The sequence below is a fragment of the Vitis riparia genome, chromosome 12 (genome assembly GCF_004353265.1).
Source record: "Vitis riparia cultivar Riparia Gloire de Montpellier isolate 1030 chromosome 12, EGFV_Vit.rip_1.0, whole genome shotgun sequence".
NCBI lineage: Eukaryota > Viridiplantae > Streptophyta > Magnoliopsida > Vitales > Vitaceae > Vitis > Vitis riparia.
In genome coordinates this window covers 10,535,495-10,551,897 of record NC_048442.1, presented here as the reverse complement: position 1 = coordinate 10,551,897, position 16,403 = coordinate 10,535,495, and the positions used below count along the sequence as shown (strand labels likewise).

The window sequence follows — 16,403 nt, the reverse complement described above, 5'->3', positions numbered from 1 at the left end:
GTGGTGTATTTGGTGAGATCTCTCCATTGTTTTTATGCAAAGTTGTTGAAATTACCAAGATCAATTTGTCTTGAGATATGGTTGATATATGCCTTTAGTTTTATCTAGAGAGAATTGTGTAACCCATTAATTATATTAGTGGAGTTTTTAAGTGGCCTAAGGGTCCCGTGGTTTTTACTTCTCATATTGGAGAAGGTTTTCCACACTAAAATTAGTGGTGTTCATATACTTGTTGATTGGGTGAATTCTTGTTGCTTTATTTGATTGATTCCTATTAGGTTCTCACAAGAGGGGATAAAACCTGGTTGTGCATTCTTTATGTTTATCCCAACAGATTCCTAATGGAAGGCCAATCACATTTTCCACACTACATAACTTGCAAGTTAGTGCATTGATTAAATTTATGCAAAATACTTGTGAACCTGGAATGCATATTTTCCAACGTATACAAATGTTCAAACTGAATATAATTACACCAGGTATAACATGGAGGTCCTGGAGTCTTCAAAGCTATGATTACTATATCCAAAGGCACATCTTAATGAGTTTTTATTGAGAATAGAGATATTAATGGAAATCTTAACTTGTTGATATGATTATTTAGTTTCATCTTTACTGGCTGGTGGTTGAAGTTTGCATTTTGACGTTTGAGTTGCAAGCATTTTGGTTGCACATGAATAAGATATGCCAATCGGGTATGTATCATCATCCTCAGGGGTAGGCTGTTTCCATTTTGTTCCATCAAAACTCATGTAGACATGCTTAGCTTCTCCTTTCTGAAGCTCAAATTGGATCCGATCCACCTGAATTGGGAGGTAAAAAGTTAAACAGCCAGACCATGTTTGGCATTTCAAAATGCATCTAAAAAGGTTGCCTACATTATATCTTCATTATCATCATGAGTATCATTATTGTATGACAAAAGATTTAACTATCAAAAGAAGGTATCATAAACTAAAATAAGGTATCTTGGTTGCTATGAAATGAAATTACTTACCATGAAATTGAAGAACATATAATTGAAGCAAAAATTGTTTTTCCATGACCAAACCTGTTTTGGACCTGGCTTTTAAGTAAAAGTCCCTGGTTCTGTATGATGGTTCAAGGAGCATCATGCAACCACTAATATTTTGATAAAAAGTCCAGGAATTCATATAGTTAACCCTTAGTTGATAGCTGTGTTTCTTGCATCCTATCAATATATTAAGCAATTGAGCTTAAAATGGCAATGAATTTCATAACCTTCATGTAATGTAAAATGCAGGGCCACATAAGAAATGATTGGAATTATTATGGAATACAATACTACCTAGTAGAAATTTGATAAAGATCACTAGTTATTTTGCACTAAAGTGGATGGATTGGATAAAATATGTTACTAACTAGTTCAAAAAGAAAAATCTTTAATTATTTAAAGGGTTTGTATGGCTTCCAAGAAAATTTATTTCCTAAAATTAAATATTTGAGAGTTCTATATATGTAGTTAATAGGTGTACAAGAAGTCTCCCAAGTTACGAGAAAAGTGAATCATTTTGTTAAATAATGTATTAGTGAAACCCAAAGATTGAGAAGAGAAAAAAAAATTAAAGCTCCTTTTTATTTAGAGAAAACTCTCGGCAATTTTTTTTTCAAGTTTTTATATGAAAAATTCTATAAAAGTAATTTGAATATTCACAAGGCAATAGTGGTATAAGAGCTTTAGAAGATCTTGCAAGGAGACTCAAATAGTAACAAGTATGCATTATGGACTTCCTCTGTATACAAGGATTAGTGTGACATTCTGTGGAGCGATTTCTTAGGAATCGTGGAAATTGATTATAGAAGGTTATGAAGAACCTCCAAAAATGGTAGCTAGTCATCCTGCCCAGAGGAAAAGCAAAGCAGTAACTTTCTTGGAGATGCTATACCTAACAAGGGGTACGTACAAAACATTTTTTTTTTGTTTGACAATGAAATTATAGGGAAATATGATGGAAGAAATTGTAGGGAAGTGAGAACGTAATATCTATAACTTTCTGTGTATGAACTAACCAATTCCTATAAAGCACATGAAAAAAGAATGATGAGTAGATTTTTGGAGTACATTAATCCTTTGAAACAAGCTTTTCAATCAATACTAGACCTATCAGAAAAAAGGCATGGATAAAGGAAAAGGAAACAGTAGTAGTAAGCCAACTACCGTCAGCAATTTCAGGCCTGAAGAGGGACTTCCAAGACTAATTATGGTCATGGAATAGTTGGAAAAGGCAGAAGCAACCCATGCATTAGAAAAGGAATCCTAAAACCTTACTGTTATATCTTCAAGAAGAATAATCATGAAACAAGCACCATAAGAAATATAAGATATAGTCACAAACCTTTAACAGGGGCTATAAAAAATTGAAGTTAAAATGAATATATAGTTATGACCAAAACATGTCCCATCTAAAGGGTTTGATATGATGTAGGCAAATTTTAAGTGAGGGAAATTCCTACTAAGGTCTATATATAGCCACAACCATGATAAAAATGAGTCCAAAGATAAGATTTTGAAGCAGTGTCCTTGATGCAACCATAGGGAAATTATCTATTATTCTATGTTGCCGTAATTTTTCATATTGCCCTCGTATATATGTTTCAGAAGTTGTTTAATTTTGGACACATATATTGACATATTAGGTTTCTCACTCCAATAGATGCCATAACACCTACCAACAAATCAAATCTTATTCAAGACATCTTCTTCACCACCAAGACATTAAATTATTTTTAAGTTGTTAACTTAAAATTTATTACTTGATATTATTTTAGGTACTAAGGATGTTTGATAAAATTAACTTAAAATTTATTTTAAATCATCAAATTTACATATTTATTCTCATTAATTTTAATAAATATTTACTCTATTTAATTTTAACTAATTTTCACTTCTACTAATCTTAGGCAATATATTTGTTGGTTAAAAATTCATATTTAAAATATAATAAAATGATTAAGATAACTACAAAATATTTGCTATAAAAAATGAGTCCTAAATGTGGAGTTATTGTCCTAAAATATACTTTCACTAAACATGAGCAAATAAGGTAAAAAAAGATTTGAGATTAAAAATAATTTGATTATTTTGACTTAATAGTTAATGTTAATCTTGACATTAAGTTGTGATGTTAAGTTCTTTTAGTAAACATACTTAATCTACTTAATGACTTAAATTCATTTGTTAAATTATATTAAGTCATTAAGTTGATTTATCAAACACCTTTTATGTCCTAAGATTTTGTGGGATTCAGTTTTATTAGGGCAATTTTTCAAAGGGCTTGTAAGAAAGGGTTTGAAAAGTAAGCCCTAAAGTATGACTTCTTTGATCATTCTTTGCTTTGTTAGTGAGTGTTTCTTTTACTCAATATGTTTGATTAGAATCGACAAAGGGACTGATTCTTGCTCTCTCTACATCATTGTCATCCATGGCATCAAAGACTTGGTTGGTGGTTCAAATCTAATTGCAACCATCATCAAGATGAAGAGTCTTGAGCCTTCTAAGCAGCTACCAATTATTGTTATCTAAAAATTTAGGTGTCAATTTACGTCTATTATGGAGCACACTAATTGCAATGAAGGAGCACACTAATTTAATATTTTTTAGTAATTTTCTCCATTCAATAATTAATATTGCAATAAGAATCCTTGTTTCTAGGATTCATTTAGGCATATAGAGCTGGAACATTATAAAACATGTCCATGCATAAAACTAACCTGAGCCAGTCGAGTCCCATGGATATCTAGAGGAAGAAAATCTTCCCCATGCCAGGCATCTTTAAATCCAATGACCTCAAGAAGTCGATCATCCACATAAGAAGCAGTAAATTTTCTCTGGATATTGGAGTTAGCCAGAGTTATTAAATTAAACTTTTAAGCAAGGAAAGGTGAAGTTGTCTTGATTTAAACCACATGAAAGTGACCTTTGCTTATCTCTTCTTAGGAAAAATAAATTAAACAGTCAGAAGGGGAACTCACTTTTTGTTTTTTCTTCTGATTTGGTAATCCCCAAGGATCTAGCCCACCAGGAAAACTAGGCATGTTAAGGCATACAATTGACTTGATGCTACACACAAGAAAAAACTAATTCAGATGATTAATCAACTATATAATACCTAAACAACTCATATAAAATCTTCACTGAGTTAAGAATTGGTGGCTGACATCATATGGATTAAAAACAGAAGGGAAAAGTGATAAAATGGTCTAACCAGATGTTACAAATAGGGACCTGATTCACAATTTATGTGTCAGGTAGTACAACCAAATCTTTCTTTCTTATTGGCAATAAATTTAATGTTAGAAATGTACAACAGCTAAGCTACCAATTTAACTCAAAACCTGAGCTCATTAAATGAGGGAAATAAATAAATAATGGAATCCAAACTCTAGACAAGGCAACCTATTATGGGCTTGCACCAGAGCTCCATAACTGGGGGGAAAAAAGTAATGGCATTTGAATCGGAGACACTTAAAAATCAGGGGTATGTTACCATGTCAAGGTATCAATTGACCCAAGCATAAACTACTAGGTGTTGAGCTGATAATGCATATCAAGCTAACATGGGTAAAATCAAGGATATGTTACCATGTCAAGGTATCAATTGACCCAACCATAAACTGTTAGGTTCTGAGCTGATAATGCATATTAAGCTAACATAAGTCCTAATGATGACTAGTAGCTGATGACATAACCATGTGATTTATGTTGAGGAAGCTATTCGGTGTTCATGAGATGAAGAGTCATAGGGTGACTAAGGGGATTTCAAGATCTCTCAACTTCTAGTTTTTTTTTTTTGTCAACGAAACTCCACATGGGAGAGCATTTTCTCTATTTGGCATGACCGCCATGAGTTGATGTTTGTGTTATCATCACAAGAAAGTCAATTGTTCACTATTAGGTTTGTGATAGAAGAACTTGTTTGGAGATTTTGGATTGCCTATGTTGGCCATAATCATTTTTGGTTTTTATTGTTGGGATTTGTGACCAAGTACATTGCTAGTTTCTTTAGCTATCACCAAGATAGTTTAACTGTGCTCAAAGATGAGTTTCAATATATGACCAACTTTTCTCCAATTAATTCTCATTAAAAAAATCATAAGATCGTTTTACCTGTGAGGAAAGTCTAATTTCTTCCACTGACGTTGATCCTTGATTTTAATACTTATAGGTAGAGTAGCATTCCTGCATTGAAGTTATATATTTGTCTCACTTTGTAAAACAATTAAAAAAAATGATGTAGCTAATGGAAAGCAAGAGTGCACCATTTAAAGTTCATTATAAAATGATATACACAATACTAGTGGAAAAGCTCTCTCAATATTCTCAGAACTTACCATAGAAATTATCTTGACTACTCCAAAATGATTATGAATCATTCATACTTCAAGATCTATGATATTAATGAACTTAAGGCATGAATTATCGTTATCATTAGGAAGCAAAAATTTAACATTTTTGTTAAAAATAATTAAGTTTTTCTTCCCACCATGTCATACATGAGGAGAGGGAAAGTTTCTTGATTGGTAATTCACAAACTTTTTTTGCTTGCTATTTACATTTGAATAGAGGGAAAGTTTCTCGTTTAGTAATTCACAAACTCTTTTGGCTTGCTATTTACATTTGAATAATGTAAATGTGATACATTAATATTTGAAGTGTTGAAAGCTTGGTTAATTTATTAAGCTCCTAATTTAACTAAGAAATTGAATTGTTAGGTAATGGAACAATCACAAGCAACTTGTTCCTATAAGTAGATTAGCAAATTTAGATCGTGGATCACAAAGAAAGGGTTGAAACCTCTAGTTAACTAGAGCTCTGTTTTGGAATTTTTTAAAATTTTTTTTTTTTCTATCAATCAGCTTCTTAGAAGAGTATTGGATTGGGAAACTGAACAGAATAGATCAAATCAGTATGCAGAGTAGGTTAACAGTAATATACTCTTAATTACCAATGTTGATGATCATCTATATGGACGGTCTAGGTGGACATTTTTACTAACTGAGTTTCATATTGCTTTCCATTGGAGTGTAGAATCATGCACTTGATGTTTCCAACTTTGTTTTATGTTCCTTGCCTCCCAATATTTTTTGTTTTGCGCTTTTTTTTTTTCAAATTTGTTACCATGTTTCAGTTCCTTGAAATTTCTCAAATTTGTCATACATTTATGTATATTACAAGATAGCCTCTGCACTCTTTTTCCCATATGGTTCTTTGCTCCTTTTCTTATTTTTTATTTTTCACTTTTCTATCAAATAAATTGGTTTAGAAGCATTGGATTTGGGAAATTGAATAGGATAAATCTGATAAGGAAAATAATATTGCAAAAGTTAGACCTCTTGAAATGAGATTCTCAACTCCACAAATTATGGGAAGTATAATCAATGAAGCAAAATTTGAAGGATATTAATAATGATGGATGTGGAAATAAAATTCCTTATTATTTTCTCCTTAAGTTATGTAATCTATCTTCTAGTTTTTTTTTTCCCTTTTTTTTTGGATATATATATATATATATATGTGTGTGTGTGTGTGTGTGTATGCATGCTAGTAATTTTATTCCACATTGTGAGAGATGCATTGTACTTCTAAGGGTCTTATTTATTTTCAATTGATTTAAGATGTTTCAAGGTTGATAAACCTTGAGGTATGTGCGTATTAGAAGTTATTAAGATTCAAATGACTTGAAGGTAGTGTTCAAACATACTTTAAGACATTCAAACTCTCACCATGGGACGTTCACACATCCTCCTCGGCATTCAAATATTCCCCCATGGGGTGTTCAAAGGTTAGATACTTTTCTTGTATTTTTTATTTTGTACTTCATCCTTTCGAGGGCAATATGTAAAAATAATGTTATAATTGTTTCCCAAATCTTAGCCCTTGGTTTTTGGTATAAATACTAAGTTCTAATATTGAATAGAGAGAACATAATAGATCAGCCATCCCTATAGCATTGGTACTTCATTTCTCAATCTTTTAAGAAAATTCTAAAAAAAAAGAAAAACTAGTGATCTAGAGGATGATGATTTGAGTCACTACCTCAATATGGTCTTTGAAGTGATCTACCAAGGAGCATGGGAGAGTGCTATGTTGAGGACCTATCAGAAAATTATAAAAAATCCTAGAGAGTAGTATCTGTTGAGGTAAATTTGTATACCTTCTCATATTTAGTACATTGTTTTCGGTCAATAGAGCATCATGATTTTATACTTGGAGATTTCTAGATGGTTTTTCCACGTGTCAACTATGTGGTTGAAATTTCTTGTGCATAGGATTGATCAACTCATAATTAATATATTTATGAAAGAAGACAAAAATACTGGTTAGATTAATTATAACTTTTGTGGCTATCTTACTTGGACTACCTATTCACTCTCCTCTAGGTAGTTTTTTAATGGTATGAATGAAAAATCATCATATTCCTTCAACTTTATCTCTATATCTGAGCTTTCCCCTTGAAATATCCCTCACTCAAAATGGAAACCCCATCATTGTACACTCAAAACAGAAGTCCCACCAATGTACATGTTGGAATTTGTATATAGGTGAATGGTAAGTTTGTTATCCCAACTATTGACTAGATGGATTTCTAGGGCTGATCGAGGCTAAACTTTGACTCTGTCTTTAAGACAAATTTAACCCGATCAGGTGCTTATGTACATGTGATTGTCTTCTAAAATACAACAATCACTTTATTGTGATAATAACACTCAAAATCACAAGAAACAACGAATCATTTGGTGATTTGTACTCTCTTGAATATGGAAAAAAAAAACTTCCTAGAAAAAAACTTAGGAGAAAAGAAAAGACTAAACTTGAAGGTAAGAAGGACTTGAAAGTTTAAGAGACTAGAGAGGAGAAAGAGTGGAGAGAATGGATGAATGAGTGAAATCTAAAAAGACAAGGGGGTTTATTTATAGATTTTGTTGGTGACTATTAGAAGACATGTGTCTTTAAGGCACTAGACACATCTGTTAAAGGATTATGTCTTAGGACACTAGACACATCCTTTGGAAGAGATTGTGTCTTTAAAATAGTAGACACATCCTTACGAAACAACATGTCTTCTAAGAGAGAAAAAAAAGTGTCCTAATTTCACCTATATATAAATGTCAATAGTACAAACTGAAACTAATCTATAGTCCAATCAGTCCATCAATGTGCTAATTTTATTTCAATCAATCTCACTCCTTCAAATTATCTTTTTGGCATTCTCAGGTTCAACTACCATAAGAAGTCTTGTTGTCTTTTACCATATTTCTAGTACTAGAAAACTATTGAAGGAGATTAATGATAATGAATGGGAGGCCTCAACCAAACCCAAATTCAATCATGGGTTATTCAATCATAATTTCTAGGTTCAATGATCAAAAAAGTGTTTTGTCTAGTTGAGGGAACCAATATTGTCTTCCAGGCATGAAAATCACTAGAAGAACATCAATGTCTAATGACAAAAGAATAAGAATTCCATTTAAAAACTCAACTTGCATTCCTTAATTAATCAAGGATCTCTGTTGATATAAGAATATCAATGATAATTCAAGCAGATGTGTGATAGTTTGGCAGCCATCAACCAACCATTATTTGTCCTTTAAAAGTTGATTCATTTTCTAGATCAGGAATCGGAGTATAGTGATTTCAGAGAAGCCATGCTGATGAAACTGCCTTACCCAACATCATAATCAAGGCTTTCTCAAAAAGCATGATTGTGAGGGAAGAGGATGAGGACGATGTCATTTTACTTCACAAGGGAGAGGGTTTGCACCTGTGAAGAGTGAATGCCCTAGAAACAACCTTGACAATGCTAAGTCAAAAGCCAAATAGGGATGAGCACCAGAAAAACAATCTTCTTAGGCAAACCTATAGAAAAAACGAAGGTAAACTAATTTGTTGAATTTGTGGAAATGCTAACAATATGCTATAAAGTGTTGGCATAGGTTTCATTATGCTTTTCAAGTTAAGGATGCCACCCAATACTTGTCAATCTGAGTTTGAATGAAGAATTAGACTCAAAGATCCATGGAGATTTAGGTACAATGACACATGACTAATAACATAGGTAAATTTTACAATATATGGATGAGATGTTATTTACATTGTAATGGAATATTTCTTAGTATTTTTCATATTGGTAATAGCTATTTGGATATCGGGCATAGCAATTTGAAATTGAAAGATGTGCTCGAAATTCATGATCTGAAAAATAATTTTTTTATCAATTGGACAGTTAACAAATGATTATGCCTATATGTTTGGGTTCTTATATAATAGTCTTGCTGTGATAAGGGATCTCATTCAAAGAAGTTTTGCAGAAGGGCATAAACAAAGGCAACTACATGCTTCAAATGAAGGCCATCTTATAAATATGGCATCAAGGCATGAATTATCTTTACTCAAAGCTTTTGAGAGCCTTCCAAGATAAGAAAATTATTGACCAAAAAGTGTATGAAATGCTAATTATTTTTAGTTAACTACTTAAAATTTATTTTTTATAAACTTAAGTTCCTATTGTATGGAAACACATTTTTCCCAATTGTTAATATTTCTAGTTGGATAAATAAACATTTTGTTTGTGCCTATTGTAAAATGGAAAAAAGTTGAAAACTTTCCCTTATCACTATTTAGAATAATTTCAAGTTTCACTTTGGAAAAATTTAATTCCCATTTATGAGAACATGTTCTAGTTGCTTGTAGTAAATTTTTAAGTGTTATGTAGTGTTTTTTTGATGATTACTCTCATTATACTTGGGTTGTCTCGATTTAAAAAGGCAATCATAATTTTGTAAAAGCTTTTGTAAGTTTCAAATGATGGAAAATATTAAATTTTTTCAAAGTGAAAGCATAACATGAAACTATAGTTAGCATATCTGATGAAACTTTTTTCTTTTTCTACTAATCCTAGAACATTCAAGCGTGCTCTTAAAATTCCTCATCAGTTCTCGAAAGCAGAAGAAAAAATTAATACTTTGAAGAAAAAGAAAAAAAAGAAATGAAAAGAGAAAAAAATAACACTTGGGTTCTTGTTCCTCAACCCATCTACACTCATGTGTATTTTAGTGGTAATCTAATGGTTGACAAAACAATTTTGAAAATGCATAGGCACTCTAGTTCACATTTGTTTCATTCTTGTTATCCCAAGGGTTCTCTTAATCGGGTTTTGATGATAACAAACCATGATTAAGTGACTAATTGGTTTGAATGGTAAAGAATCTCTGGTATAAATTCGGAAATTCATCAAAGGACCAAATGGATACAAGATCAAGACTTTTGGAAGAATTTTGATCATAGGAAACAAATGTAAGATGAATGCATGGGTGCACTTAGGTTTTTCATACCGTTTCATGCATCTTTGAGAATTCGGTTTATCCTTTAAAATTTCAATTTCATTAAAAGCTGAGTTTTATCAAATGTACCTTAGGCAAAACATTTTAAAATTGGCACATTAATTCACCTAAAGACCTTGCCTAAGTGTTAGAAAAGAAAGGAATTGAAAAAGAAAGGTTTTCAGGGCCAAAAAGCTGAATCAGTCAAGGCTCTGGCCAACCGGCTCAACCGGTTGGGGAATCGGTCAATCGGTTGTCCTTGTTCAGTCGAGGGGTGCCAAAAACACTCTTTGTCATCTAGTAGCTTCCTCTTCTCGGTTAAGGTTCACCCCTTTCCAGTCGATCTCCGATCGATGTAATGGTAACCTGCCAAAGCATTAAATGCTCCAACGGCTAGTGATCCGGTCGACCCCCAGCTCGACCGGTCTAGGCTACCTTTTGTTGTTTTTGGCTCCGAGTTTAGAAACCTATAAATTGAGAGCTCCATTTCATTTATTAAAGAGAGAACACTTGCAATCAATTGTCTACCTACTTGGTCTTAGCCTAAAAGCTCTCATTTCTTTCTTAGTGCATTAAAACCATCACTTGCATATTTTTTTAGTGCACTCTTGTGAGTCATCCTAGCTTTGTTTTGTATTTGAGCTATCTTGGAACTAGGTTGAGGGTTTCCTTCTTGTAAAACTTGAGTGTTAAAGACTTCAAGAGGTTTGAATCTTGAAGGGATTGTGTAAGAGCCCATTGGAGCCGGAATCCAAGTGTAAAGGATTGGAAGCTTGGTTGAAGCTTCAAGCTAGTGGAACCCTCACTTGGTTAGGAGATTGAGGAGAGTGGACATAGGCAAGGAAGTGCCGAACCACTATAAAATTCGAGTTTGAATTCTCTAACTCTATCTCTTTATTTCTTGTTTATAGTGTGCTTGAATTTGTTGTATTGAAAAAGTTTTTGAAAAACCCAATTCACCCCCCCTCTTGGGTGTTTTTCTCCTTTAAGCATAACTTTTATTTTCTCAATTCTTATTTGAAGGATATTCATTTTTTTAGATATCTTTTAACAAGTTTCTTCACGAACTCACTCAAACTACCCTATTGGAAGTAGAAGAATTCTTATATATGTTTTAAAGTCACTCCAGCCAGTTTAGCAGGCTGAACAAACATCCAATGTTTACTCTCTCACTCACTAAGGGGAATGATACCAAAAAATGAGTTTCATACTTCTTAGCCTACCAAGAAGACATATTTAATATATATCACACAAAAATTAAAATAGTAAACATATAGCCGCATAATTATTGCACTAAACTGAATTAAAATGTCATAGAGGAAGGAGAAATGTGTATCAAAACACTTACCTTGACCAAGATTTAAAACCAGAGGAATCATACCATTCTTGAGCATCCAATCCTGATACAAATATGATAAAGATTTAACATACATAGTTATGATATATGTACGGTGTTAACCATTTTCTTTTATTGCATCTCATCTCATGAAAAAGGATCTCAATTTTACTTCCAAATCATAGCTCGATTACTAAAATTCAAAATAATCCTAAATGCTCAAGGCTATACAAAAAATTAATGAAAATAAGGTAAATTAAAGAGTGATTGATTGACTCTTTTAGAAGCCTAAACACCCATCCCATGTAAAAGACACTATAGTAAATTAACAAATCTAATATGAGTTTTGCATCATTGAAATTAGGGGTTGTAAATAAACGCAAGTTTAGATGATAACATAGAGTTTTAATGACTTAATAATGAAAAAGTAAAGTAGAAGTAAAATGGTGACATAAGCTTCACCACATATTCCTATATGACTTGTACTTTTACCATGAATGGCCAACTTGCTAAGAATTCATGCTATGAAAATCGACATTTCATACTATTTTAACCAAGGCACTAGCAAGTTGGTTTCTACCTAAATAAATGAAATGTAGATCAAGTAGATATTTAACTTCTTATTGAACTGTCCATTTACATTTGTTTCCCAATCTAAAATTGCTTTATGTGCAATGTTGATGACAAACTTCATTATCAAAACAAGGTGTCACAAGTAATTTCTTGGTTCAAATGCCCTTTAAACCTAACAATATTCTCAGTCAGATAATCTTACATATTTAGTGTGCCTTTTCTCTAAACTACGGTTAGGATTAGAAATAATCTAGCTAACATTTTCCTCCATATATCCGACCAAGTTATTCTCTACAAAAATACGACAACCAAAATCCATTATCAACTGCACAAGCCCATTTCTACATATGTAGATAGTCTTTCCAGATAATCCTAATTCAAGCATCTCAAACTTGTATATACTATGTGTATGTATTCTTTTCTTCAGAAAACATAATTTGGCAAACCAACTTATGGGTAAGCAACATTAAAGCACATGCAATGTGTCATATATCAACGAACTTCCCCAAAAGCCCCTCATCAATATTAATGAAAAAGGTCACCGTCTTTCTGTAAATGGTGATTCTTATCAATCTAGGTGTCAAGCAGCATTCTAATCTCCTTTTATGAGGTGTCCACGAGGTTACTAAATGTTAAATATGTTTGAATGTAATGCGCTTTCTTGGAAGTATTCAAATAAACATTTTCAAGGACATCTTGTAAGCCTTTATAAATTATTGAAAATATGTTTGATATATTAAATTAGGTAGTTGGTAATAGTTGAGAGTTGAGCAGAGGATAGAATTCTATAGAAATATTGTAATAACTAGTTTCTGTAATCAGATAAAAAAATTGAAGTTTAGTCTTCCTGGAAGAAGAGCTTTGCATTTTTGCAACTCAGACGGTTTCTTTTTTCTAATTCAACAAATTTAGTATCAGAGTGGTTGGATTTCTATAAAAGAGCATTAGAAATCGAGAACATTGAAAATGGTGTCTAGTGGAGGAGAGGGTGCTTGAGTTTGAATCTCTATTATTCCAACTTTTAATAGAGAACATTATGGATTCTAGGAAGTGAAAATGAAGACTTGACTAAGATCATAAAGACTTTAGGGCACTATTGAAAATAACTACGGGTGAGATCAAACTATTTGAAGGTAAGAAGAATAATCTTGAAGTACTGAGGATGAATGATACCAAAGCCCTTTGAAGAATCCAAAATGGAGTCTTTTCAAATATTGTTTCAAGAATAGTTGTGTCAATACATCCAAGAATGCTTGGGAGATAGTGTAGCAAGAGTTTGGAGGCAATAGCAATAAGTATCAGACTTCAATCCTTGAGAAGAGAATTCATGACTTTCAGAATGAAAGATTTTGAATTTGTGAAAGACAATTTTTATAGTGTAATTGAGATTGTTAATCAAATGAAGACATATGGAGAAGATATATTTTTTATTTATCAAAAAATAGTACACAAATTTTAATTATTTTTTCAAAAAAATATAAGCACATTGTTGCTGCAATTGAAGAATCAAAAACCTTTCTAATTCATTTATTGGATATCTAATGAGAAACCTGGAGTCTTATGAGTGGAGGAGATTATGATTTGTAGGCCAATCAGTTGGAAGTGCCTTCAATCAATGCTCTCAAATAACTCTCAAAATTTTTCAAGAAAAGGTGGTAGAAGTACTAATCGAAGGAAGGTAGATTCCAAGGAAGATAAACCATAGTTCAAATAAAAGGGAAGAAGGCATCATGCTAGTAGGAGCATCAAATGTAAACATGTTAATTTAAGAACACAAAGATCAAACCATCCACACACAAAGGCACTTGAGGTTTTAATGTCCAATTCAGCATGCCTACAACCATAAATGAGAAAAGCTATCCCATTATACTATAGAAAATATTATAGAGGATAAAAATCAAATACAACTACTGAATCTTGAAACATTACATTTTTCCTCACTCTTCATATCTATACCCTAAACCACAAGCCCCTTTGGTACATTGACTATTTCTTATTCTTTCTGACACCTTTACCTACCTTGTATAGTCTTCACAAACTCATCTCCATCTCACAACCCTTTTCCCATTATTTAGAATATTTATAGGGATATTCTTAATAATTTTCTTATTTTATAAGGAAATATAATATTACAATGACATATGAATGTAAGAAATGTTTTTTATGATATTCATTACAATAAGAAATTTATATTAATTAGAAAGTTAAGACACTTTTCAATAAAAGGTCATAGTGAAGCAGAAATAACTTCTAATTCTAAGTTTTCTTATAAAATTTGTAAGAAAGTAAATCATGCTACCTCTAACTATTGGTATCATGGGAAAACTCAATGCTATTATTGTTAGAAGTTTGGGTATATTTAGAAATACTGCAGATTCAAGGCAAACAATCAAGAAAATTTTACTTAAGAAAAAAATGATGATGATGAGAAGTGTTTTTTTGCATGTCAATCTGCCTCTCATGAAAAGCATAATGTTTGGTATCTTGATTGTGGTTGTAGTAATCACATGTTATGAATGAAAAAATATTTCTAGAGATCAATACTTCAACTACCTGCAAAGTAAGAATGAGGAGTGGTGAATGAGGCTGTTGTACAATCAAAAGGAAAATAAAATGTTGCTGTTGAAAGTAAGAAAGGATAAGGATATATTCATGATGTTTTTCTTGTTCCTGACCACCTTCAACAAAACCTTGTTAAGTGTGGTTCAATTGATGGAGAATGGTTACTATCTTCACTATTGAAATGATAAATATTATAAATATTAGCTTTGGAAGACTTTTTGTTGGAGGATTTTTGTGGGGGAAAATGATGCTCTCAGAGATTTTACTTCTTGATGAAAATTTCATTTTCATCTTAATTGGTGATTTTAATGGATTAAACTTGGATGTCCTTCAATGGGGGTTTCCAAAAAGTCATTCTTAGCTAGATTCTCTAACTAGGGGAAGACCCCTTTGATAAAAACTCTATGGATACAATGTTTAAGCTTTTTGTGCACTTTAGGCTCCTTTGATTGCCATGACAACCCGATGAATTATTTCTGTTCTCATTTCTTTTTAATTTTAGTTTGTTGATTATAATCTTTGTATATATTTAACTTAGTTTGAACTTCATTTTCAAATTAGAAAAAAATTTATGTTGAGTTCTTTATTGGTGACAATGTTGGATGACAACTTTAAAGGCATACATAGGAGGATTGGGAATATACACACACATCTTTGGAAATGTCATACAACACTTGGGAGGCTTACCTTGTGACTATAGGTGGGAGAAATGGCCACACCAATATGAAAAACTCTATTTTTTCCAATAACAGCATCAACCAAGTTTGGATTCTTGAGTTTGAGGAGACCCCTAATGCCTAGATAGAAAACCAAACCTTAATCCATTTTTCACAAAAAAAATCTTTCAATGTTGCATTGTCCAATCCTTAGAAGTGATAAAAACATCATATGCGAGCTTACTTCTTTTTTTGAAGCCCAATAGCAAGGGGCATTTTACTTATCCTCATTACTTAATGTGTAAAACCAAGAGGGATTAGTTGTGTCTTGCTCCTATGAGCTACCATGGCATTAGGGATGAGACTACCACATTAGAGGATATAAGGGAAGGCCATATGGACCCAAATGTTTTGAGCAACCACATTGCATCATGTTACATGCATTCATAGAATGAAGAAATTTTAACTGATATGCATGGCCTTGAGGTTTTTTATTTTCTTGATTGTGAAAAAACTTTGCAAGCAATAAGCTCTATGCTAAAATTAAACCATTGGCTATATCCTTAACCTATTGAGAAGATAAAGAGATAGATCTAGAGCATTCACCAGGCAAGGTTAAAAGATTCCTCCACAATAATAACCACCACTCAACAATAATAACCACCTCTTAACAATAATAACAACCTAACAAGAATCAATAAAATTTAACCAAAAAGAGGACACCAAATATAACGTGGAAAAACCCTCTAAATGGAGGTAAAATACCATGGAGAAAATTTCGTCCACTTCAATAAATTTTTGATACAATAATTAAGTCCTCAGGTTTCTTCACCTTGAAAACTTATATAAGTATCTCAATGCTTGAGGTAGGAATCCATAACCCCAAGAAACATAAATAGAAAGAAATCAAGGAGAAAACATACCACAGGGACTTT

At 32.2% G+C, this 16,403-nt stretch overlaps 1 protein-coding gene across 2 annotated transcripts in view; it reads right to left on the bottom strand.

Annotated features, from left to right (window-relative positions):
* Positions 1 to 397: 397 nt before the first annotated feature.
* The window catches only part of LOC117926490, a 47,956-nt gene continuing 31,950 nt past the window's right edge, over positions 398 to 16,403 (bottom strand). The window contains exons 8-12 of one of the 2 annotated variants that reach the window (XM_034845591.1): positions 11,690 to 11,741; positions 5,129 to 5,200; positions 3,994 to 4,081; positions 3,733 to 3,849; positions 398 to 803 (exon numbers count right to left, since the gene is read on the bottom strand). In XM_034845591.1, the coding sequence (XP_034701482.1) occupies positions 597 to 803; positions 3,733 to 3,849; positions 3,994 to 4,081; positions 5,129 to 5,200; positions 11,690 to 11,741 (536 nt within the window). In that variant the 3' untranslated portion in view covers positions 398 to 596. The remainder of the gene's footprint in view (positions 804 to 3,732; positions 3,850 to 3,993; positions 4,082 to 5,128; positions 5,201 to 11,689; positions 11,742 to 16,403) is intronic. The other variant, XM_034845592.1, reaches the window with a different exon arrangement.